This window comes from Ambystoma mexicanum, chromosome 2p (genome assembly GCF_040938575.1).
Source record: "Ambystoma mexicanum isolate Mex_15411 chromosome 2p, UKY_AmexF1_1, whole genome shotgun sequence".
Lineage (NCBI taxonomy): Eukaryota > Metazoa > Chordata > Amphibia > Caudata > Ambystomatidae > Ambystoma > Ambystoma mexicanum.
In genome coordinates, this window is record NC_090923.1 from 31153671 (window position 1) to 31178773 (window position 25103).

Here is a 25103-nt window from a genome sequence, read left to right on the forward strand (position 1 = left end):
TCTTCCCCTGACATGTGATGAGGATGTGGATGGCATCTTCCCCTGACATGTGATGCGGATGTGGATGGCATCTTCCCCTGACATCTGATGAGGATGTGGCTGGCATATTCCCCTGACATGTGATGCGGATGTGGCTGGCATCTTCCCCTGACATGTGATGAGGATGTGACTGGCATCTTCCCCTGACATGTGATGCAGATGTGGCTGGCATCTTCCCCTGACATGTGATGAGGATGTGGCTGGCATCTTCCCCTGACATGTGATGCAGATGTGGCTGGCATCTTCCCCTGACATGTGATGAGGATGTGGCTGGCATCTTCCCCTGACATGTGATGCAGATGTGGCTGGCATCTTCCCCTGACATGTGATGAGGATGTGGCTGGCATCTTCCCCTGACATGTGATGCAGATGTGGCTGGCATCTTCCCCTGACACGTGATGCGGATGTGGCTGGCATCTTCCCCTGACACGTGATGAGGATGTGGCTGGCGTCTTCCCCTGACACGTGATGAGGATGTGGCTGGCGTTTTCCCCTGACACGTGATGAGGATGTGGCTGGCGTCTTCCCCTGACACATGATGAGGATGTGGCTGGCGTCTTCCCCTGACACGTGATGTGGATGTATCTGGCGTCTTCCCCTGACACGTGATGAGGATGTGGCTGGCGTCTTCCCCCGACACGTGATGAGGATGTGGCTGGCATCTTCCCCTGACATGTGATGAGGATGTGGCTTGCATCTTCCCCTGACATGTGATGAGGATGTGGCTGGCATCTTCCCCTGACATGTGATGCGGATGTGGCTGGCATCTTCCGCTGACACGTGATGAGAATGTGGCTGGCATCTTCCCCTGACACGTGATGCGGATGTGGCTGGCATCTTCCCCTGACATGTGATGTGGATGTATCTGGCATCTTCCCCTGACACGTGATGAGGATGTGGCTGGCATCTGCCTCTGACATGTGATGCGGATGTGACTGGCATCTTCCGCTGACACGTGATGAGAATGTGGCTGGCATCTCCCCCTGACATGTGATGAGGATGTGGCTGGCATCTTCCCCTGACATGTGATGCGGATGTGACTGGCATCTTCCCCTGACACGTGATGAGAATGTGGCTGGCATCTTCCCCTGACACGTGATGCGGATGTGGCTGGCATCTTCCCCTGACATGTGATGCGGATGTGGCTGGCATCTTCCGCTGACACGTGATGAGGATGTGGATGGCATATTCCCCTGACATGTGATGTGGATGTATCTGGCATCTTCCCCTGACACGTGATGAGGATGTGGCTGGCATCTTCCCCTGACACGTGATGAGGATGTGGCTGGCATCATCCGCTGACACGTGATGAGGATGTGGATGGCATATTCCCCTGAGATGTGATGCGGATGTGGCTGGCATCTTCCTCTGACACGTGATGAGGATGTGGCTGGCATCTTCCCCTGACATGTGATGAGGATGTGACATGTGATGAGGATGTGGCTGGCATCTTCCCCTGACATGTGATGAGGATGTGGCTTGCATCTTCCCCTGACACGTGATGCGGATGTGGCTGGCATCTTCCCCTGACACGTGATGAGGATGTGGATGGCATATTCCCCTGACATGTGATGAGGATGTGGCTGGCATCTTCCGCTGACACGTGATGAGGATGTGGATGGCATATTCCCCTGACATGTGATGAGGATGTGGCTGGCATCTTCCCCTGACACGTGATGAGGATGTGGCTGGCATATTCCCCTGACATGTGATGAGGATGTGGCTGGCATCTTCCCCTGACATGTGATGAGGATGTGGCTGGCATCTTCCCCTGACATGTGATGAGGATGTGGCTGCCATCTTCCGCTGACACGTGATGAGGATGTGGCTGGCATCTTCCGCTGACACGTGATGAGGATGTGGCTGGCATCTTCCCCTGACATGTGATGAGGATGTGGCTGGCATCTTCCGCTGACACGTGATGAGGATGTGGCTGGCATCTTCCGCTGACACGTGATGAGGATGTGGATGGCATATTCCCCTGACATGTGATGAGGATGTGGCTGGCATCTTCCCCTGACATGTGATGAGGATGTGGCTGGCATCTTCCCCTGACATGTGATGAGGGTGTGGCTGGCATCTTCCCCTGACATGTGATGAGGGTGTGGCTGGCATCTTCCCCTGACATGTGATGAGGGTATGGCTGGCATCTTCCCCTGACATGTGATGAGGATGTGGCTTGCATCTTCCCCTGACATGTGATGAGGATGCGGCTGGCATCTTCCCCTGACATGTGATGAGGATGTGGCTGGCATCTTCCCCTGAGATGTGATGAGGATGTGGCTGGCATCTTCCCCTGACATGTGATGAGGATGTGGCTGGCATCTTCCCCTGACATGTGATGCGGATGTGGCTGGCATCTTCCCCTGACATGTGATGAGGATGTGGCTGGCATCTCCCCCTGACACGTGATGCGGATGTGGATGGCATATTCCCCTGACATGTGATGCGGATGTGGCTGGCATCTTCCCCTGACATGTGATGCGGATGTGGCTGGCATCTTCCCCTGACATGTGATGCGGATGTGGCTTGCATCTTCCCCTGACATGTGATGAGGATGTGGATGGCATCTTCCCCTGAGATGTGATGAGGATGTGGCTGGCATCTTCCCCTGACATGTGATGCGGATGTGGCTGGCATCTTCCCCTGACATGTGATGAGGATGTGGATGGCATATTCCCCTGACATGTGATGCGGATGTGGCTGGCATCTTCCCCTGACATCTGATGAGGATGTGGCTGGCATCTTCCCCTGACATGTGATGCGGATGTGACTGGCATCTCCCCCTGAGATGTGATGAGGATGTGGCTGGCATCTTCCCCTGACATGTGATGAGGATGTGGCTGGCGTCTTCCCCTGACATGTGATGCAGATGTGGCTGGCATCTTCCCCTGACATGTGATGCGGATGTGGCTGGCATCTTCCCCTGACATGTGATGAGGATGTGGCTGGCATCTTCCCCTGACATGTGATGAGGATGTGGCTGGCGTCTTCCCCTGACATGTGATGAGGATGTGGCTGGCATCTCCCCCTGACATGTGATGCAGATGTGGCTGGGATCTTCCCCTGACATGTGATGCAGATGTGGCTATCATCTTCTCCTGACATGTGATGCAGATGTGGCTTGCATCTTCCCCTGACATGTGATGAGGATGTGGATTGCATCTTCCCTGACATGTGATGCGGATGTGGCTGGCATCTTCCCCTGACATGTGATGAGGATGTGGCTGGCATCTTCCCCTGACATGTGATGAGGATGTGGCTGGCATCTGCCCCTGACATGTGATGAGGATGTGGCTGGCATCTTCCCCTGACATGTGATGCGGATGTGGCTGGCATCTTCCCCTGACATGTGATGAGGATGTGGCTGGCATCTTCCCCTGACATGTGATGAGGATGTGGCTGGCATATTCCCCTGACATGTGATGCGGATGTGGCTGGCATCTTCCCCTTACATGTGATGCAGATGTGGCTGGCATCTTCCCCTGACATGTGATGAGGATGTGGCTGGCATCTTCCCTGACATGTGATGAGGATGTGGCTGGCATCTCCCCCTGACATGTGATGCAGATGTGGCTGGGATCTTCCCCTGACATGTGATGAGGATGTGGCTGGCATCTCCCCCTGACATGTGATGACGATGTGGCTGGCATCTCCCCCTGACACGTGATGCGGATGTGGCTGGCATCTTCCCCTGACACGTGATGAGGATGTGGCTGGCATCTCCCCCTGTCATGTGATCAGGATGTGGCTGGCATCTTCCCCTGACATGTGATGCGGATGTGACATGTGATGAGGATGTGGCTGGCATCTTCCCCTGACATGTGATGTGGATGTGGCTTGCATCGTCCCCTGACATGTGATGTGGATGTGGCTGGCATCTTCCCCTGACATGTGATGCAGATGTGGCCGGCATCTCCCCCTGACATGTGATGAGGATGTGGCTTGCATCTCCCCCTGACATGTGATGAGGATGTGGCTGGCATCTCCCCCTGTCATGTGATGAGGATGTGGCTGGCATATTCCCCTGACATGTGATGAGGATGTGGCTGGCATCTTCCCCTGACATGTGATGAGGATGTGGCTGGCATCTTCCCTGACATGTGATGAGGATGTGGCTGGCATCTCCCCCTGACATGTGATGCAGATGTGGCTGGGATCTTCCCCTGACATGTGATGAGGATGTGGCTGGCATCTCCCCCTGACATGTGATGACGATGTGGCTGGCATCTCCCCCTGTCATGTGATGAGGATGTGGCTGGCATCTTCCCCTGACATGTGATGAGGATGTGGCTGGCATCTTCCCCTGACATGTGATGAGGATGTGGCTGGCATCTCCCCCTGACATGTGATGCAGATGTGGCTGGGATCTTCCCCTGACATGTGATGAGGATGTGGCTGGCGTCTTCCCCTGACATGTGATGACGATGTGGCTGGCATCTCCCCCTGTCATGTGATGAGGATGTGGCTGGCGTCTCCCCCTGTCATGTGATGAGGATGTGGCTGGCATCTCCCCCTGTCATGTGATGAGGATGTGGCTTGCGTCTTCCCCTGACATGTGATGCGGATGTGGCTGGCATCTTCCCCTGACATGTGATGCGGATGTGGCTGGCGTCTTCCCCTGACATGTGATGAGGATGTGGCTGGCATCTTCCCCTGACATGTGATGAGGATGTGGCTGGCGTCTTCCCCTGACATGTGATGAGGATGTGGCTGGCATCTCCCCCTGACACGTGATGCGGATGTGGCTGGCATCTTCCCCTGACACGTGATGAGGATGTGGCTGGCATCTCCCCCTGTCATGTGATCAGGATGTGGCTGGCATCTTCCCCTGACATGTGATGAGGATGTGGCTGGCATCTTCCCCTAACACGTGATGCAGATGTGGCTTGCATCTCCCCCTGACATGTGATGCGGATGTGGCTGGCATCTCCCCCTGTCATGTGATGAGGATGTGGCTGACATCTTCCCCCGACATGTGATGAGGATGTGGCTGGCATCTCCCCCTGTCATGTGATGAGGATGTGGCTGGCATCTTCCCCTGACATGTGATGAGGATGCGGCTGGCATATTCCCCTGACATGTGATGCGGATGTGGCTGGCATCTTCCCCTGCTTGCCTGTTCAGACTCCGCATCAAATTCCAGAAGAATATAGCTTGTCTGACCCATTTACAGGAAGTTGATGTCGTTTTTTAAAATAACTTCGGCATCCTTAACTTTCCAAATGTCATACTTCTCTGTCAAAAATAATTAACCTACTGCCCCCTTAAAAGTAGAGCGGGCGCACTCTGGCGTTGACGCTTTTAGCTCTGTTTCTTGGCTCCACTCCTCTTCCCAGGCAGGAGCCACTCGGAAGCAGGAAGTAGGAAGGGAAGCTGATTGACACGTCTCTCGGAGTCCCGCCTCCAGCCCTACCCATTGAGCATTCCATTAGAAGCCCTCATGGGTTCCTATGGGCCATGGCTGCTTGCTGCCGTCTGCTGGCTGCAGGGACAGGGGCGTTGCAGGTCTCCACTTCCGCCAGTCCCCACGTGAGGGTCTACATGGCCTTGCTGCTCCCTGTAGCCTGCACGCAATCACTCTGCCACGCCGCCGCTCCTGGAACGGCTGCTTCATGGTGGGGTGGGTGGGCCTGCGCCCCAAAGCACACCATTCACCAGCTGCCAAATGGGTCCAGCATGAGTGATGGGTGCCTCAGTGGTGGGTTCAACCTCAGCCACGCTCCATACCACTGCCTGCTTTTGAGGCCCTCAGACCGGCCCTACAATTTGCTTGGCTTAGAATAGTCTTTGGGCTAAAAACACCCAAACCTTTGTCAGGAAAACCCACACGTCGACCCAGGAGTGTTAATCTCACCACGCACATCCCACAAATGTTCTAGAATGTAAGCTTTTAACGAATTGTATGTGAATAATGTAGTGTGTCCCCCTTCCTGGGTGCATTGTATCTCCCAGGGCGCGTGCTGATGTCCCTGGTAGTGACCACGTGACTGCTTTCAATAAAAAGAAGGAGCGGGCTCCCGCTCATCAGACTTGGAGTAACTGAACACGGTGGTTTGTGTGGTTATTGCCAGCGCCATGCCGGCGCTGCACAGCTAGCAGAGGGCCAGACCCGCCGGGCCCTCTATCAGGACTGTCCATGATGGCTCACAGTCATGTTGGTAGAGCCCCTGCTGGGCAACCCTGCTGTGACATACACGTGCCCCTGCTGGGCAACGCCTGCGCTATCCTGCACGTCAGCCTGGGCGCCCCCGGCCATTGTCTGGGTCCGTGTGATCACGGCCCATCAGGGTGACCCCTGCAACTCAGTAGGGTGGGTGGATTGAATGCCTGCGTTACCGCAGGTCTAGCCATGACAATTAACTCTTTGTTCAATACGTTGGAAACGGGGATCTGTAGCAAGGCTCATCTTTCAAGGTTTTAATGTTAGGAGGGGCACTCGCCGATAACCCCATATCTGACATAAAGCCCTAAAGTGCATGAGGACTCAGGCCCCCGCGAACAAGGAGTGCCCACATGCCACACTCTGAGGGTCTCCCAGTAGAAGCAGTGAAGCACGCGGCGGGCTGGCAGTGCCCCCAAGGTTCCCCAGCGATGGGACATCAGGGGTGGGCTAGGATATGCGGCGGGCTAGCAATGCCCCCTGTGTACCCAGTGATGGGACATCAGGGGCGTGCTAGGATATCACACTGCCACAGCACTAGCAGCGACCAAGCCAACCCCCCGAAAGTGGGATTTCATGGGGTCCTCCTGTCAAGAAAAATGGTGACTTTTAAAATACATTGCTACCTGTACACAGAGCAGAGAGTAGGTAAACGTAAGAAAAACGGACATATGCGATGTGTTAACAGTGAGTAATAACAGCTGGAAGCTGCCTAACACATCCTTTACTCCCAATGGGTGGGGGGAGGAGAGATGGTGGGATGGCAGAGAGGGTAAGGTGAGCAGAACATCAAGGTGCCCAGATAAAAGAGGCACATGGAGCTGAGGCCATCTGGGAAATCTCTAGATAGCCCTGTAGGCCAGTCCAGCACCCACCTGTCGCCTGACTGGACTAGGAATGTCCGCCTGTTACCAATCATGAGGCGCCTGCCCAGTGATCTGAAACGGGAAGACAGCTTCAAACTAAATCTCGACTTATTTCTCATCTCTTGTGCGGCACTGCCACCGTGAGGCCAAGAGACACATGCCGCATTTCCCCTTAAATGTTCAGTTTATTCCCATGCAATGGTTCCAACGCTGGTGACAACAGTGCCACGGACAATAATCCCACAGCCTGGCTGGAGGATTCAATCCCACAGCCTGGGTAGAGGTTTCAATCCCACAGCCTGGCTGGAGGTTTCAATCCCACAGCCTGGCTAGAGGTTTCAATCCCACAGAACCTTTGAGGAAGACAAACCTTACCCTCCTCTCGGATAATCTTAAAACTACGTCCCAACGACTAGTCCTAGGCGACTTTAACCTAGGTTTTAATGACCCCCTTGATAAACAGGCCACAATTATAGCCAACTCACTATCTGAACTAGGACTATCCCAAAAAGTTAATGAGCCCACTCACGCTAAAGGAAAAACCTTGACTGGGTGGCAGAATACAACTGCACAGCCAATATTACTGCTATTACGCCCTATTCCTGGTCTGACCATTTTCTCCTGTCCTTCTCACTCCTCACTACTAGACCACTCTTGCCCACCATACCCACCGCCCCCCGTCCAACCAGAAATAAAAAAAAACATAACCAGAGATACTGTAATAGCAGCTATCCTACCCACCTTAAATCGATTAGATGACAACATTGGCCCAAGCATACTTGTTAAGGAATATAACAAAATAATTCCAACCACACTGGACAGCATTTCACCCCTGAAACTCAGACCAAGCAAACCAAAAGCACACCTCAATAAATGGTTCACTCCTCAAATCAAGGACCTTAGACTTCTAAAATGGAGCTGTGAAACTACATTGAGACTCCTCCCAACGAACGCCAACCAAATAAAACTCTCAGAGATTTGATCGCAATACAAATAAGAGATCTTCCTCGCAAAGCTTCTACAACAAACATATCTCTAGGGCCAACTCCAGCACCAAAGAACTATTTTCCATCCTCAAAGAACTTGAATTCCCCCATCACCACACCTGAAATTTGCACCAAGGACAAAACGTGGTGCTCTGATATACAGCAGGCCTTAACGAGTAAAATAACTACCCTTCAAAACAAAATATCTCAAAAAAACAATCCATCAACCACCCACCTAACCACACCGCCGCCAATGTCCCGCCCAAAGACACTCTAATTAACCTAACCCTCTGCTTCTACTTCTCCAAAATTTCTACCCGTGAGGCTAAGAAAGTAATTCTATCACTCAAGCCCTCCAACTGCCAGTTTGACCTCTGTCCGGCTCAGTTTATCAAAGACGCGCCAAGAGACCTTGCACCGTTCATCACCAAACTGATTAATGCCTCATTCTCCTCAGGAACTGTCCCAGTTAATCTTAAACAATCATGGGTGCTCCCACTACTAAAAAAACAAACTCTAGATCCGCTAATTCCAACCAAATATCGCCCTATTACCACCATACCCTTTCTGCTCAAGATCCTCGACTAAGTGGCCTATCTCCAGATCCAAAAATATCCGGAAGAGCATACACTCTCGGGTGCTCGTCAATCAGGTTTCCGACCCCAACACGGAACAGAGACGGCCCTTATTGACCTGAAAGCACAGGTAGATGAGCTGAGAGACAAAGGGAAAATAGCCGTCCTCCTACTACTAGACCTCTCAGCTGCAGTCGACCTGGTAGACCACAAGGTCCCCTGCAGACATTTAGACACGGCTGCCAACTTTTCTAAAGAGGCAATCATCTGGATTGGGTCCTTCTTGAGTGACAGAACTATGAGGTTCCTCTCGTCCTCAGCGACGGCAGACCCTATCCCCATCATATGCGGTGTTCCCCAAGGATCTTGCCTCTCCCTCACCTTGTATCACATTTTCACCAAGCCCCTCTTTGATGATCTGGATTCTCTTGGTATCACCTTTACTAACTATGCAGATGATACTCAGATTCCCCTCCCACTTTCCGGGGATTACGAAGAGGAGTTGGCCTTGGTGAACAACGTGTATCTCATCATCCAGGCATGGATGGCTACTCATGGTCTATGCCTGAATGATGAAAAACAGAACTCATCATACTGGGCACACATGCCAATATAAAATAATGAGTACAGGATTACTCATCATTCATCATCGATGGTAATCTTATTAGGGTGGCCAAAGAGGTGAAAACGCTCGGGTTCTACCTTGACTCCACCTTATCCTTTACTAAACAAGTTAACACCCTGGCCTCAGCCACAGCATACACATGCAAGCTGATCAGAACGGGCAAACCCTTTCTATCAGATGATAATTGCATTTACCTAGCCAGAGCCTTGATCTTATCGAGGCTCGACTACTGTAATGCACTATATATTGGCGCCAACAAATCTGTCCTCCAAAAAATCCAGATTCTAGAAAACAACGCCCTTAGAGCGGCAGTAGGTGTGTCCAAAAGGTGTCACATCTCCGCCATAAGGCATCAAAACAATTAGCTTTCCACTCTCAACAAAATCAACCTAAAAACAGCCTCCTTGACACATAAGGCATTGAGCAGCGCTGCCCCCCAGTTACCTTGTAAACAAAGTCCAAAGAAGAACCTCCACGAGACCCACAAGACTTACTAATGCCAACTGCATTAACATTCTAGATTCAGACTAACCAAGATCGGGGGGAACAGCTTCCAGGTCAAAGTGGCCCAACTCTGGAACTCCCTAGCACACCATCTCAGAGCGGGTCAATCCTACCCCAGCTTCAGACTCAGTTATATCACCTGGCTCAAGGCAACTGATAACTAATCAAGAACATACCTGTGCACATTTTACTTTGTATATTTGCCATGTCCACCTATTTTTGTAGAGCATACATATGTACGCAGTTATGCCCTTTCTTTGCACTACTTTGTGTTATATTTTCTGTATATAACTATGTAACTTGTTAATTAAGCTTCGAGTGTCTGTACTGCTTGCGCCCCGATACCCCCGGGTCTGGTGCGCATCATATAAATGAATAAACTAAACTGAACTAAGCCTGGCTGGAGGTTTCAATCCCACAGCTTGGGAAGAGGTTTCAATCCCACAGCCTGGCTGGAGGTTTCATTCCCACAGCCTGGGTAGAGGTTTCAATCCCACAGCCTGGCTGGAGGTTTCATCCCCACAGCCTGGCTGGAGGTTTCAATCCCAAAGCCTGGCTAGAGGTTTCAATCCCACAGCCTGGCTGGAGGTTTCAATCCCAAAGCCTGGCTATAGGTTTCAATCCCACAGCCTGGCTAGAGGTTTCATTCCCACAGCCTGGCTGGAGGTTTCAATCCCAAAGCCTGGCTAGAGGTTTCAATCCCACAGCCTGGCTGGGGGTTTCAATCCCAAAGCCTGGCTACAGGTTTCAATCCCACAGCCTGGCTGGAGGTTTCAATGCCACAGCCTGGCTAGAGGTTTCAATCCCACAGCCTGGCTAGAGGTTTCAATCCCACAGCACCTGGCTAGAGGTTTCAATCCCACAGCCTGGCTATAGGTTTCAATCCCACAGCCTGGCTAGAGGTTTCAATCCCACAACCTGGGTAGAGGTTTCACTCCAAGAGCCTGGCTAGAGGTTTCAATCCCAGAGCCTGGCTAGAGGTTTCAATCCCAGAGCCTGGCTAGAGGTTTTTTGAAGCAGTTCCATCACCGCCATAGAAACGAAAGCCGGTCAAGTGGCAGAGCGAGAAGAGCGCTCGGTGTGACATCCGTGCAGAGCTTACTGACAGGTTCGAAACCCAGCAGGGCCAAACTCAGCCTTTCATCCTTCCGAGGTCGATAAATGAGCACCACACACTGTTGGTAATCAAAAGCAGCGCTCAGATGCCTGAGCGTTTGTAGCGCTATATAAATGCTAAATTATTATTATTATTAAATGCGTCCAACTCCTGGGGCCCATCCCTTCTTCGACCCAAGCACAGTGGTTGCCAGGGTCGGCCTTTGGGGTCCCAGCGCCCTGGGCGAATTGGCGCACCCCCTTCCCCCGCGCGCCCCTGGTCAAAAGGGGGTGGGGCCAGAAAGTGCCACTTTTTTTTTTAGCCTCCTCGCTCCGGATAGGAGGTAATTATTTGAATATGGCGCATCAGCACCCTGTTGTTATTAGATGAGCTCTGCCGCCGCAGGCTCATTTAATAATAATGAGGCGCCTGACACGCCTTTTGACACTATGCCAGCTCAGGGGAGCCCTTGAAGGACTGCCCCGAGCTGGCGTGGTGGGGGGCTAATGGCGCATTTTGTTGTTGAAGGCGCCGCGGCGGAGGGGCGCATTTGGTGAGCAGCCGATTGTCATTGAATACGCCCGCCTGCTGCGCCTTCTCCCACTACGATAGCTCGGGGGAGCCCTTGAAAGACTTCCCCGAGCTGGCGTGGCAGGGACTAGTGGCTCCTGGGGGGCGGGGCGCCCCAGGCGGTCGCCCCGCTCGCCCCCCCTAAGGCCGGGCCTAGTGGTTGCCATGTTCCAGGAGCTCGTAAATTGCACGGAGATACCCTCTGTGGGAAGGTCCACTTCTGCACATTGGGACACGGAAACAGCACCCGCCCCGCCTGCCAGCCTTCACCTGAGAGTCATCCTTCTCGATGAACTATGGCACTGGCTCCCAGGTGTGCCCGATACCCCCCCCCCCTCCGCCCTGAGGGGAACCGGCCCGAGGATCCAGCAGTATCCCGCCGAACCAAGCGCTGCCCCTGTATGAGCACGCCTCACCCCGCTATACGGAAGGGGCCCATCTGTTTGACACACCACAGCATCGCAGAGCGGCCACAAGCCACATGCTGGACACTTTCCAGAGGTACATGATACGGGGGCGAGGGGGTCTTCTCCAGGTGTTCCAGACTTGACCATAACAAGACAGTGCTGAGAGATTTGGAACTGCCAGAGAGCACATACATGTACACGCATGTTGCGCCTGCGTAGAGCTATAGTGAGCAGAAGAACACATGTTAGGTACCCAAATCAGCAGAAACACTCCAAACGTCGTGAGGCTGGCACAGCCCCAGGGCAAAGACAGAGCTGAAGCCTAACCAGAGTCCGTTGCATTCCAGGAAACGGGGCGCACTGGCTGTGCCCGGGGTATTTTGGCTTCCAGTGCCGCAGAGGTGCACGAGACACTGTAAGCTGAGATCCCAGAGTTGCATTGGCAAACACCTGCGGGTGACTGGAGCAATCACATTCCAGAGGTGCTCCAGCCATGGGGGGGGGGGGGGTTGTTTGCCATATGGACGAATCTGGGGGGGGGGGGCTCGAGGGCACCTCCTCATTTGTGCCAGTGCCCGTATTTGTGAATTAGGCCCTGTGAGAGTTGTAGCCAGGTTTAGAAGCAGGATGAAAGGATGAATTAACCACAGGTTGGGCAGGGATGAGCCTGGCACCCCCTTGTTATGCCTGTGAATAAAGGCAGGATTCCCATAGACTCAGCCATGCAGCCGCTGGTGGGGTGGGGGGGGCAGGATGAGAAGGCACTTTCCTTGGTGAGGGATCGCTGTAGTTACACTTGAACCCACGGTTCAGGAGATCCAGAATTACATATTATGTCATATTATGTCATGTGATGCGCGCGCGCTGCGCCCGAGAACCCTTTCACAGAAGCCCCCCCCCTCTCTTCTGCTTGCAGGTTGAGCAGCTGACGGAGGAGCAGAAGAATGGTGAGTAGTGCACCCGTCTTCCTAGTGTGTGCTCGTGCTCTACCTCGCCGTCCTCACCCATGGGCTCCTTAGCAACATGTCTGTGTCTCCGGCCTCTGCCAGTGGACGACCCTCTGCCGCCTCAGACTTAACTCATCTACCAGGGAAGCTCTTTACCTCACTGCGGACAGCCCCCCTTCCATCCTCTTCTCACCCCTAGCTTTCTCTCCTGACGTTTCTCTTTCCGTCCCCCAAACCGTGACACCCTGAGGTTTTCTCTGAAAACGACCTTCTGCTTCAAGAGTGAATAACATCAACTGCCCTCGCAACCAGACTCAAGCTATTAAACGTTAGGACGAGCTGCCCTCTGCTCACAGTTCACTCAACCAAACCTCTCCTTTCTGTGCTCCGTCATCTTACCTCCGTCTCTTCACACCGTTCTGCAACCCTGTGCACTCCTCTCTCCCGCCTCACCACGCCAACTGGCTTTCCATGCACTCAAAGTCCTGCTCCTAGTCCTGAAATCTATTCACGGGCCGGGCCCGGCCCTCCCCATGGCCTGTTCACCCTAGGCCTATTCACTCTAGACCTGTTCACCCTGGCTCTGCACCGGCAGCACGCACAACCTTTCTAGTCCTCGACCGCCATGTGCTTCCAGCTGGTGCCGGCCCTTCTCCCACCTCGCCCCTTATCACTGGAACTCCCATAAACCCATGACAAACTTATCACAAATATACACACCATCAGAGCGATACACATTTCCCCTTCCCTCCCTAACTTCACTCCCCTCTCCCCATGTGCATCCGCCAGTTTCCCCCTAGTTTATGTCCTGGTCAGGCCCACAGGATCCGAGGTTACCCAAGTGGAACCCAGAGCTGCAGGCAATGTTCTAGGATTGACATGCTACACTGCAGCTCCTGCACCACTCCTGCAGGTGGCCCTTGTGTGCCTCTTGTATGTCGCAATGGCTGCATGGTTGGCTGAGAAACTTCGTGTTCGTAGAGTTTTTGTGTTCGTAGAGTTCAGGGATGAGAGACTGTTCCCTCTTCCTTTGTGTTCGTAGAGTTCAGAATTGACAGACTGTTCCCCCTTCCTTTGTGTTCGTAGAGTTCAGGGATGAGAGACTGTTCCCCTTCGTTTGTTTTCGTAGAATTCAGGCCTGAGAGACTGTTCCGTCTTCCTTTGTGTTCGTAGAGTTCAGCGCTGAGAGACTGTTCCCCCTTCCTTTGTGTTCGTAGAGCTGAGAGACTGTTCCCTCTTCCTTTGGGCTGAGAGACTGTTCCTCCTTCCTTTGTGTTCGTAGAGCTGAGAGACTGTCCCCTCTTCCTTTGGGCTGAGAGACTGTTCCCTCTTCCTTTGGGCTGAGAGACTGTTCCCCCTTGCTTTGGATTGAGAAACTGTTCCCCCTTCCTTTGGGCTGAGAGACTGTTCCCTCTTCCTTTGGGCTGAGAGACTATTCCTCTTCATTTGTGTTCGTAGAGTTCAGGGATGAGAGACGAGACTGTTCCCTCTTCCTTTGTGTTCGTAGAGTTCAGGGCTAAGAGACTGTTCGCCCTTCCTTTGTGTTCATAGAGTGTAGGGCTGAGAGACTGTTCCCTCTTCCTTTGGGCTGAGAGACTGTTCCCCCTTCCTTTGGGCTGAGAGAGTGTTCCCTCTTCCTTTGGGCTGAGAGACTGTTCCCCCTTCCTTTGGGCTGGGAGACTGTTCCCTCTTCCTTTGGGCTGAGAGACTGTTCCCTCTTCCTTTGGGCTGAGAGACTGGTCCCCCTTCCTTTGTGTTCGTAGAGTTCAGGGCTGGGCTGAGAGACATTTCCCTCTTCCTTTGGGCTGAGAGACTGTTCCCTCTTCCTTTGGGCTGGGAGACTGGTCCCCCTTCCTTTGTGTTCGTAGAGTTCAGAGCTGGGCTGAGAGACTTTTCCCTCTTTCTTTGGGCTAAGAGACTGTTCCCCCTTCCTTTGGGCTGAGAGACTGTTCCCTCTTCCTTTGTGTTCGTAGAGTTCAAGGCAAATAGACTGTTCCCCTTCCTTTGTGTTCGTAGAGTTCATGGCCGGGCTGAGAGACTGTTCCCCCTTCCTTTGTGTTCCTATAGTTCAGGGCTGAGAGACTTTTCCATCTTCCTTTGGGCTGAGAGACTGTTCCCTCTTCCTTTGTGTCCGTAGAGTTCAGGGCTGGGCTGAGAGACTGTTCCCCCTTCCTTTGTGTCCGTAGAGTTCAGGGCTGGGCTGAGAGACTGTTCCCCCTTCCTTTGGGCTGAGAGACTGTTCCCTCTTCCTTTGGGCTGAGAGACTGCCCCCCCCCCTTTGGGCTGAGAGACTGTTCCCCCTTCCTTTGGGCTGAGAGACTGTTCCCTCTTCCTTTGGGCTGAGAGACTGTTCCCCCTTCCTTTGTGTCTGTAGAGTTCATGGCCGGGCTGAGAGACTGTTCCCCCTTCCTTTGTGTCCGTAGAGTTCAGGGCTGGGCTGAGAGACTGTTCCCCCTTCCTTTGGGCTGAGAGACTGTTCCCTCTTCCTTTGGGCTGAGAGACTGTCCCCCCCCCCCTTTGGGCTGAGAGACTGTTCCCCCTTCCTTTGGGCTGAAAGACTGTTCCCTCTTCCTTTGGGCTGAGAGACTGTTCCCCCTTCCTTTGTGTCTGTAGAGTTCATGGCAGGGCTGAGAGACTGTTCCCTCTTCCTTTGGGTTGAGAGACTGTTCCCCCTTCCTTTGGGCCGAGAGACTGTTCCCTCTTCCTTTGGGCTGAGAGACTGTTCCCTCTTCCTTTTGGCTAAGAGACTGTTCCCCCTTCCTTTGTGTCCGTAGAGTTCATGGCCAGGCTGAGAGACTGTTCCCCCTTCCTTTGGGCTGAGAGACTGTTCCCCCTTCCTTTGGGCTGAGAGACTATTCCCCCTTCCTTTGGGCTAAGAGACTGTTCCCCCTTCCTTTGTGTTTGTAGAGTTCAGGGCTGAGAGACTGTTCCCGCTTCCTTTGGGCTGAGAGACTGTTCCCCCTTCCTTTGTGTCCGTAAAGTTAAGGGCTGAGAGACTGTTCCCTCTTCCTTTGGCCTGAGAGACTGTTCCCCCTTCCTTTGTGTCCGTAGAGTTAAGGGCTGAGAGACTGTTCCCTCTTCCTTTGGGCTGAGAGACTGTTCCCTCTTCCTTTGTGTCCGTAGAGTTCAGGGCCGGGCTGAGATACTGTTCCCCCTTCCTTTGGGCTGAGAGACTGTCCCCCCTTCCTTTGGGCTGAGAGACTGTTCCCACTTCCTTTGGGCTGAGAGACATTTCCCTCTTCCTTTGGGCTGAGGGACTGTTCCCTCTTCCTTTGGGCTGAGAGACTGTTCCCCCTTTCTTTGGGCTGAGAGACTGTTCCCTCTTCCTTTGGGCTGAGAGACTGTTCCCCCTTCCTTTGGGCTGAGAGACTGTCCCCCCTTTCTTTGGGCTGAGAGACTGTTCCCCCTTCCTTTGGGCTGAGAGACTGTTCCCCCTTTGTTCCCTCTTCCTTTGGGCCGAGAGACTGTTCCCCCTTCCTTTGGGTCCGTAGAGTTCATGGCCGGGCTGAGAGACTGTTCCCCCTTCCTTTGGGCTGAGAGACTGTTCCCTCTTCCTTTGGGCTGAGAGACTGTTCCCTCTTCCTTTGGGCTGAGAGACTGTTCCCCCTTCCTTTGGGCTGAGAGACTGCTCCCCCTTCCTTTGGGCTGAGAGACTGTTCCCCCTTCCTTTGTGTCCGTAGAGTTCATGGCCGGGCTGAGAGACTGTTCCCCCTTCTTTGGGCTGAGAGACTGTTCCCCATTCCTTTGGGCTGAGAGACTGTTCCCCCTTCCTTTGGGCTGAGAGACTGTTCCCTCTTCCTTTGTTTTTGTAGAGTTCATGGCCGGGCAGAGAGACTGTTCCCCCTTCCTTTGGGCTGAGAGACTGTTCCCTCTTCCTTTGGGCTGAGAGACTGTTCCCCCTTCCTTTGGGCTGAGAGACATTTCCCTCTTCCTTTGGGCAGAGAGACTGTTCCCCCTTCCTTTGGGCCGAGAGACTGTTCCCCCTTCCTTTGGGCTGAGAGGCTGTTCCCCCTTCCTTTGGGCTAAGAGACTGTTCCCCCTTCCTTTGGGCTAAGAGACTGTTACCCCTTCCTTTGGGCTGAGAGACTGTTCCCCCTTCCTTTGGGCTGAAAGACTGTTCCCTCTTCCTTTGGGCTGAGAGACTGTTCCCTCTTCCTTTGGGCTGAGAGACTGTTCGCCCCATCCTTTGGGCTGAGAGACTGTTCCCTCTTCCTTTGGGCTGAGAGACTGTTCCCCCTTCCTTGGACTGAGAGACTGCTCCCCCTTCCTTTGTGTTCGTAGAGTTCAGGGCTGAGAGACTGTTCCCCCTTCCTTTGGGCTGAGAGACTGTTCCCCCTTCCTTTGGGCTAAGAGACTGTTCCCCCTTCCTTTGGGCTAAGAGACTGTTCCCTCTTCCTTTGGGCTGAGAGACTGTTCCCTCTTACTTTGTGTTCGTAGAGTTCAGGGCTGAGAGACTGTTCCCTCTTCCTTTGGGCTGAGAGACTGTTCGCCCCATCCTTTGGGCTGAGAGACTGTTCCCTCTTCCTTTGGGCTGAGAGACTGTTGCCCCTTCCTTTGGGCTTAGAGACTGCTCCCCCTTCCTTTGTGTTCGTAGAGTTCAGGGCTGAGAGACTGTTCCCCCTTCCTTTGGGCTGAGAGACTGTTCCCCCTTCCTTTGTGTTCGTAGAGTTCAGGGCTGAGAGACTGTTCCCCCTTCCTTTGGGCTAAGAGACTGTTCCCCCTTCCTTTGGGCTGAGAGACTGTTCCCTCTTACTTTGTGTTCGTAGAGTTCAGGGCTGAGAGACTGTTCCCTCTTCCTTTGGGCTGAGAGACTGTTCGCTCCATCCTTTGGGCTGAGAGACTGTTCCCTCTTGCTTTGGGCTGAGAGACTGTTGCCCCTTCCTTTGGGTTGAGAGACTGCTCCCCCTTCCTTTGTGTTCGTAGAGTTCAGGGCTGAGAGACTGTTCCCCCTTCCTTTGGGCTGAGAGACTGTTCCCCCTTCCTTTGTGTTCGTAGAGTTCAGGGCTGAGAGACTGTTCCCCCTTCCTTTGGGCTAAGAGACTCTTCCCCCTTCCTTTGGCCTGGGAGACTGTTCCCCCTTCCTTTGGGCTAAGAGACTGTGCCCCCTTCCTTTGGGCTAAGAGACTGTTCCCCCTTCCTTTGGGCCAAGAGACTGTTCCTTCTTCCTTTGGGCTAAGAGACTGTTCCCTCTTCCTTTGTGTCCATAGAGTTCAGGGCCGCCTTCGACATCTTCGTCCAGGATGCAGAGGACGGCTGCATCAGCACGAAGGAGCTGGGGAAGGTGATGCGGATGCTGGGGCAGAACCCCACCCCCGAGGAGCTGCAGGAGATGATTGACGAGGTGGATGAGGACGGTAGGTTTCACACCTGAGCGCATGACAAGTATCACACTTACAGTGCCCATGAATCACTATGAACAACATCCCCCCTCAGCACCCGGAAATGCCCCATAAGCCCTGTCCCAACAGTCACGATGAACATATCAGTATTTCTTACAGAACGATACATTCCAGAGAGTACTGACCTCCAGTGCAGATAAAGTAACTCACCAGTGACCAACGTTTGCCCCTCATGATCAGGAAGTACTTTTCACCAGTGCCAAGCATGCAGGCAACCTGTGACAGTGAATATCGCCCACCAGCGCCAAAGTATCTTCCACAGAAGTAGTGCCATATAATGTCCACTGGTGCCAGGGAATATAGTCCACCGGTGCCAGAGTATCTTCCACAGAAGTAGCGCCATATAATGTCCACTGGTGCCAGGGAATATAGTCCACCGGTGCCAGAGTATCTTCCACAGAAGCAGCGCCATATAATGTCCACCAGTGCCAGGGAATATAGTCCACCGGTGCCAGAGTATCTTCCACAGAAGCAGCGCCATATAATGTCCACCAGTGCCAGGGAATATAGTCCACCGGTGCCAGAGTATCTTCCACAGAAGCAGCGCCATATAATGTCCACCAGTGCCAGGGAATATAGTCCACCGGTGCCAGAGTATCTTCCACAGAAGCAGCGCCATATAATGTCCACCGGTGCCAGGGAATATAGTCCACCGGTGCCAGAGTATCTTCCACAGAAGCAGCGCCATATAATGTCCACCAGTGCCAGGGAATACAGTCCACCGGTGCCAGAGTATCTTCCACAAAAGTAGCGCCATATAATGTCCACCGGTGCCAGGGAATATAGTCCACCGGTGCCAGAGTATCTTCCACAGAAGCAGCGCCATATAATGTCCACCGGTGCCACAGTATCTTCCACAGAAGCAGCGCCATATAATGTCCACCAGTACCAGGGAATATAGTCCACTGGTGCCAGAGTATCTTCCACAAAAGTAGCGCCATATAATGTCCACCGGTGCCAGGGAATATAGTCCACCATTGCCAGAGTATCTTCAACAGAAGCAGCGCCATATAATGTCCACCGGTGGCAGAGTATCTTCCACAGAAGCAGCGCCATATAATGTCCACCAGTGCCAGGGAATATAGTCCAGCAGTGCCAGAGTATCTTCCACAGAAGCAGCGCCATATAATGTCCACCAGTGCCAGGGAATATAGTCCACTGGTGCCAGAGTATCTTCCACAGAAGCAGCGCCATATAATGTCCACCGGTGCCAGGGAATATAGTCCACCGGTGCCAGAGTATCTTCCACAGAAGCAGCGCCATATAATGTCCACCAGTGCCAGGGAATATAGTCCACCGGTGCCAGAGTATCTTCCACAGAAGCAGCGCCATATAATGTCCACCGGTGCCAGGGAATACAGTCCACCGGTGCCAGAGTATCTTCCACAAAAGTAGCGCCATATAATGTCCACCGGTGCCAGGGAATACAGTCCACCGGTGCCAGAGTATCTTCCACAGAAGCAGCGCCATATAATGTCCACCGGTGCCAGGGAATATAGTCCACCGGTGCCAGAGTATCTTCCACAGAAGTACCGCCATATAATGTCCACCGGTGCCAGGGAATATAGTCCACCGGTGCCAGAGTATCTTCCACAGAAACAGCGCCATATAATGTCCACCGGAGCCAGGGAATATAGTCCACCTCTGCCAGAGTATCTTCCACAGAAGTAGCGCCACATAATGTCCACCGGTGCCAGGGAATATAGTCCACCGGTGCCAGAGTATCTTCCACAGAAGTAGCACCATATAATGTCCACCGGTGCCAGGGAATATAGTCCACCGGTGCCAGAGTATCTTCCACAGAAGCAGCACCATATAATGTCCACCAGTGCCAGGGAATATAGTCCACCGGTGCCAGAGTATCTTCCACAGAAGTACCGCCATATAATGTCCACCGGTGCCAGGGAATATAGTCCACCGGTGCCAGAGTATCTTCCACAGAAGTACCGCCATATAATGTCCACCGGTGCCAGGGAATATAGTCCACCGGTGCCAGAGTATCTTCCACAGAAACAGCGCCATATAATGTCCACCGGAGCCAGGGAATATAGTCCACCGGTGCCAGAGTATCTTCCACAGAAGTACCGCCATATAATGTCCACCGGTGCCAGGGAATATAGTCCACCGGTGCCAGAGTATCTTCCACAGAAGTAGCGCCATATAATGTCCACCGGTGCCAGGGAATATAGTCCACCGCTGCCAGAGTATCTTCCACAGAAGTAGCGCCACATAATGTCCACCGGTGCCAGGGAATATAGTCCACCGGTGCCAGAGTATCTTCCACAGAAGTAGCACCATATAATGTCCACCGGTGCCAGGGAATATAGTCCACCGGTGCCAGAGTATCTTCCACAGAAGCAGCACCATATAATGTCCACCAGTGCCAGGGAATATAGTCCACCGGTGCCAGAGTATCTTCCACAGAAGTACCGCCATATAATGTCCACCGATGCCAGGGAATATAGTCCACCGGTGCCAGAGTATCTTCCACAGAAGTAGCGCCATATAATGTCCACCAGTCCCAGGGAATATAGTCCACCGGTGCCAGAGTATCTTCCACAGAAGCAGCGCCATAAAATGTCCACCAGTGCCAGGGAATATAGTCCACTGGTGCCAGAGTATGTTCCACAGAAGTAGCACCATATAATGTCCACCGGTGCCAGGGAATATAGTCCAGCAGTGCCAGAGTATCTTCCACAGAAGTAGCGCCATATAATGTCCACCGGTGCCAGGGAATATACTCCACCGGTGCCAGAGTATCTTCCATAGAAGTAGCGCCATATAATGTCCACCGCTGCCAGGGAATATTGTCCACCGGTGCCAAAGTATTTTCCACAGAAGTAGCGCCATATAATGTCCACCGGTGCCAGGGAATATACTCCACCGGCGCCAGAGTATCTTCCACAGAAGTAGTGCCATATAACGACCACCGCTGCCAGGGATATTGTCCACCAGTGCCAGAGTATTTTCCACAGAAGTAGCGCCAAATAATGTCCACCGGTGCCAGGGAATATAGTCCACCGGTGCCAGAGTATCTTCCATAGAAGTAGCAACATATAATGTCCACCGCTGCCAGGGAATATTGTCCACCGGTGCCAGAGTATCTTCCACAGAAGTAGCGCCATATAATGTCCACCGGTGCCAAGTAATATAGTCCACCGGTGCCAGAGTATCTTCGACAGAAGTAGCACCATATAATGTCCACCAGTGCCAGGGAATATAGTCCACCGGTGCCAGAGTATCTTCCACAGAAGCAGCGCCATATTATGTCCACCGGTGCCAGGGAATATAGTCCACCAGTGCCAGAGTATCTTCCACAGAAGTACCACCATATAATGTCCACTGGTGCCAGGGAATATAGTCCACCGGTGCCAGAGTATCTTCCACAGAAGTAGCGCCATATAATGTCCACCGGTGCCAGGGAATATAGTCCACCGGTGCCAGAGTATCTTCCACAGAAGCAGCACCATATAATGTCCGCCGGTGCCAGGGAATATAGTCCACCGGTGCCAGAGTATTTTCCACAGAAGTAGCGCCATATAATGTCTGCCAGTGCCAGGGAGTATAGTCCACCGGTGCCAGAGTATCTTCCACAGAAGCAGCGCCATATAATGTCCACTGGTGCCAGGGAATATAGTCCACTGGTGCCAGAGTATCTTCCACAGAAGTAGCGCCATATAATGTCCACCAGTGCCAGGGAATATAGTCCACCGGTGCCAGAGTATCTTCCACAGAAGTAGCACCATATAATGTCCACCGGTGCCAGGGAATACAGTCCACCGGTGCCAGAGTATCTTCCACAGAAGTAGCACCATACAATGTCCACCGGTGCCAGGGAATATAGTCCACCGGTGCCAGAGTATCTTCCACAGAAGTAGCGCCATATAATGTCCACGGGTTCCAGGAAATATAGTCCACCGGTGCCAGAGTATCTTTCACAGAAGCAGCGCCATATAATGTCCACCGGTGCCAGGGACTATAGTCCACCGGTGCCAGAGTATCTTCCACAGAAGCAGCGCCATATAATGTCCACCGGTGCCAGGGAATATAGTCCACCGGTGCCAGAGTATCTTCCACAGAAGCAGCGCCATATAATGTCCACTGGTGCCAGGGAATATAGTCCACCGGTGCCAGAGTATCTTCCACAGAAGCAGCGCCATATAATGTCCACCGGTGCCAGGGAATATAGTCCACCGGTGCCAGAGTATCTTCCACAGAAGCAGCGACATATAATGTCCACCGGTGCCAGTGAATATGGTCCACCGGTGCCAGAGTATCTTCCACAGAAGCAGCGCCATATAATGTCCACCGGTGCCAGGGAATATAGTCCACCGGTGCCAGAGTATCTTCCACAGAAGTAGCACCATATAATGTCCACCGGTGCCAGGGAATATAGTCCACCAGTGCCAGAGTATTTTCCACAGAAGTAGCGCCATATAATGTCCACCGGTGCCAGGGAATACAGTCCACCGGTGCCAGAGTATCTTCCACAAAAGTACTGCCATATAATGTCCACTGGTGCCATGGAATTTCGCTCATCATTGCCAGAAACGCCTGCCCATTTGTGCCTGAGAAGGTTCTCCATAAGTGCCAGAGATATTGCTCCCTGGCATCACGGCAGAAAGTATTTCCCACTATGGCCCCCCATTTTCAGTACCATTGCCCACAAGTGTTAGGAGATGTTGTTCTCCATAGAATATGGTCTGTCCAGGGAATGTTGCCCATCGGTGGCAGAGACAAATGTCCATCGATGCCTGGCGACATTCCCCTCCATCCCATCTCTTCAACACACCTTGTGATTAGCAAAGCATTCATTTGTGTCTTAGCCACGTGACTGTAAACAAGGACACCTACAAAAGGAAGTCACGGCCTAGAGCCCGGGTAAGCTCTAGGCTGTGAATGCCTAGCATCTACCCAACTCTAGGCCGCGACTGCCATACATGCAGCTTGCCACTTGTGTCCATGCCAGCTCGGCTCTGCATTAAGCTTGCACTCTTCCCTGTTGTAGCCTTTCTCCTTCATCCTCAGGGACTGGCACGGTAATCTGCCTATATGCAGCTAGTTACTTACGTCCATGCCAGCTCAGCTCTGCATTGAGCTTGGACTCTTCCCTGTTGAAACACTTCTCCTTCGTCCTTAGGGAGTGGCATGGTATACTCCCTACTTGCAACTAGTTACTTACGTCCACGCTTGCTCGGCTCTGCATTGAGCTTGCACTCTTCCCTGTTGTAACACTTCTCCTTCGTCCTTAGGGAGTGGCATGGTGGACTCTGCTTACAGCTAGATAGTTACATCCATGCCAGCTCGGCACTGCATTGAGCTTGCGCTCTTCCCTGTTGTAACACTTCTCCTTCGTCCTTAGGGAGTGGCATGGTGGACTCTGCTTACAGCTAGATAGTTACATCCATGCCAGCTCGGCACTGCATTGAGCTTGCGCTCTTCCCTGTTGTAACTCTTCTCCTTCGTCCTTAGGGAGTTGCATGGTGGACTCTCTACTTTCAGCTAGTTACTTATGTCCATGCCAGATCGGCTCTGTATTGAGCTTGTGCTCTTCCCAGTTTTAACTCTTCTCGTTTGCCCTTAGGGAGTGCCATGGTGGACTCCCTACTTGCAGCTAGTTACTTACGTCCATGCCAGCTCGGCTCTGCATTGAGCTTGCACTCTTCCCTGTTGTAACACTTCTCCTTCGTCCTTAGGAAGCGGTATGGTGGACTCCCTACTTGCAGCTATTTAATTACGTCCATGCGAGCTCGACATTTAGCTTCCACTCTTCCCTGTTGTAACACTTCTCCTTCGTCCTCAGCGAGTGGCATGTTAAACTCTCTACTTGCAGCTAGTTACCTACGTCCATGCCAGCTCGGCTCTGCACTTGCGCTCTTCCCTGTTGTAACACTCCTCCTTCGTCCTTAGGGAGTGGCATGGTGGCCTCGCTACTTTCAGCTAGTTACTTACATCATGTCAGCTTGGCTGTTCCCTGTTGAATACTGCTTCTTCGTCCTTAGGGAGTAGTATCGTGGGCTTCCTACTTGCAGCTAGTTACTTACATCCATGCCAGCTCGGCATTGAGCTTGTGCTCTTCCCTGTTGTAGACTTTCTCCTTCATACTCAGGGACTGGTACGATAATCTCCCTATTTGCAGATAGATACTTACGTCCATGCTAGCTCAACTCTGCATTGAGCTTGAGCTCTTCCCTGTTGTAACACTTCTCCGTCGTCCTTAGGTAGTGGCATGGTGGACTCCCTACTTGCAGCTAGTTACTTACGTCCATGCCAGCTCAGCTCTGCATTGAGCTTGCGCTCTTCACTGTTGTAACACTTTCCTTCATCCTTAGGGAGTGGCATGGTGGACTTGCTACTTTCAGCTAGTTACTTACACCCCTTTCAGCTCGGCTCTGCATTGAGCTTGCACTCTTCCTTGTTGTAACACTTCTCCTTCGTCCTTAGGGAGTATTATGATGGGCTCCCTAATTGCAGCTAGTTACTTACGTCCATGCCACCTCAGCATTGAGCTTGCGCTCTTCCCTGTTGTAACACCTCCTTCATGCTTAGGTAGTGGCATGGTGGACTCCCTCATTACAGCTTGTTACTTATGTCCATGCCAGCTCAGCTCTGCATTGAGCTTGCGCTCTTCCTTGTTGTAGCACTTCTCCTTCGTCCTTAGGGAGTGGCATGGTGGACTCTCTACTTGCAGCTAGTTACTTACATTCATGCCAGCTCGTCTCTGTATTGAGCTTGCGCTCTCCCTGTTGTAACACTTCTTTGTCGTCCTTAGGGAGTGGCATGGTGGACTCCCTACTTGCAGCTAGTTACTTAAGTCCATGCCTACTCGGCATTGAGCTTGCGTCTTCCCTGTTGTAGCCTTTCTCCTTCATCCTCAGGGACTGGCACGGTAATCTCCCTATTTGCAGCTAGTTACTCACATCCAT

The 25103-nt window shown here is 52.7% G+C and overlaps 1 protein-coding gene across 1 annotated transcript in view; it reads left to right on the forward strand.

Annotated features, from left to right (window-relative positions):
* TNNC1 (troponin C1, slow skeletal and cardiac type) overlaps positions 1 to 25103 on the forward strand; it is a 128562-nt gene that overhangs the window by 36824 nt on the left and 66635 nt on the right. The window contains exons 2-3 of the mRNA XM_069643193.1: positions 12748 to 12778; positions 17986 to 18132. Coding sequence (XP_069499294.1) covers positions 12748 to 12778; positions 17986 to 18132 — 178 coding nt within the window. The remainder of the gene's footprint in view (positions 1 to 12747; positions 12779 to 17985; positions 18133 to 25103) is intronic.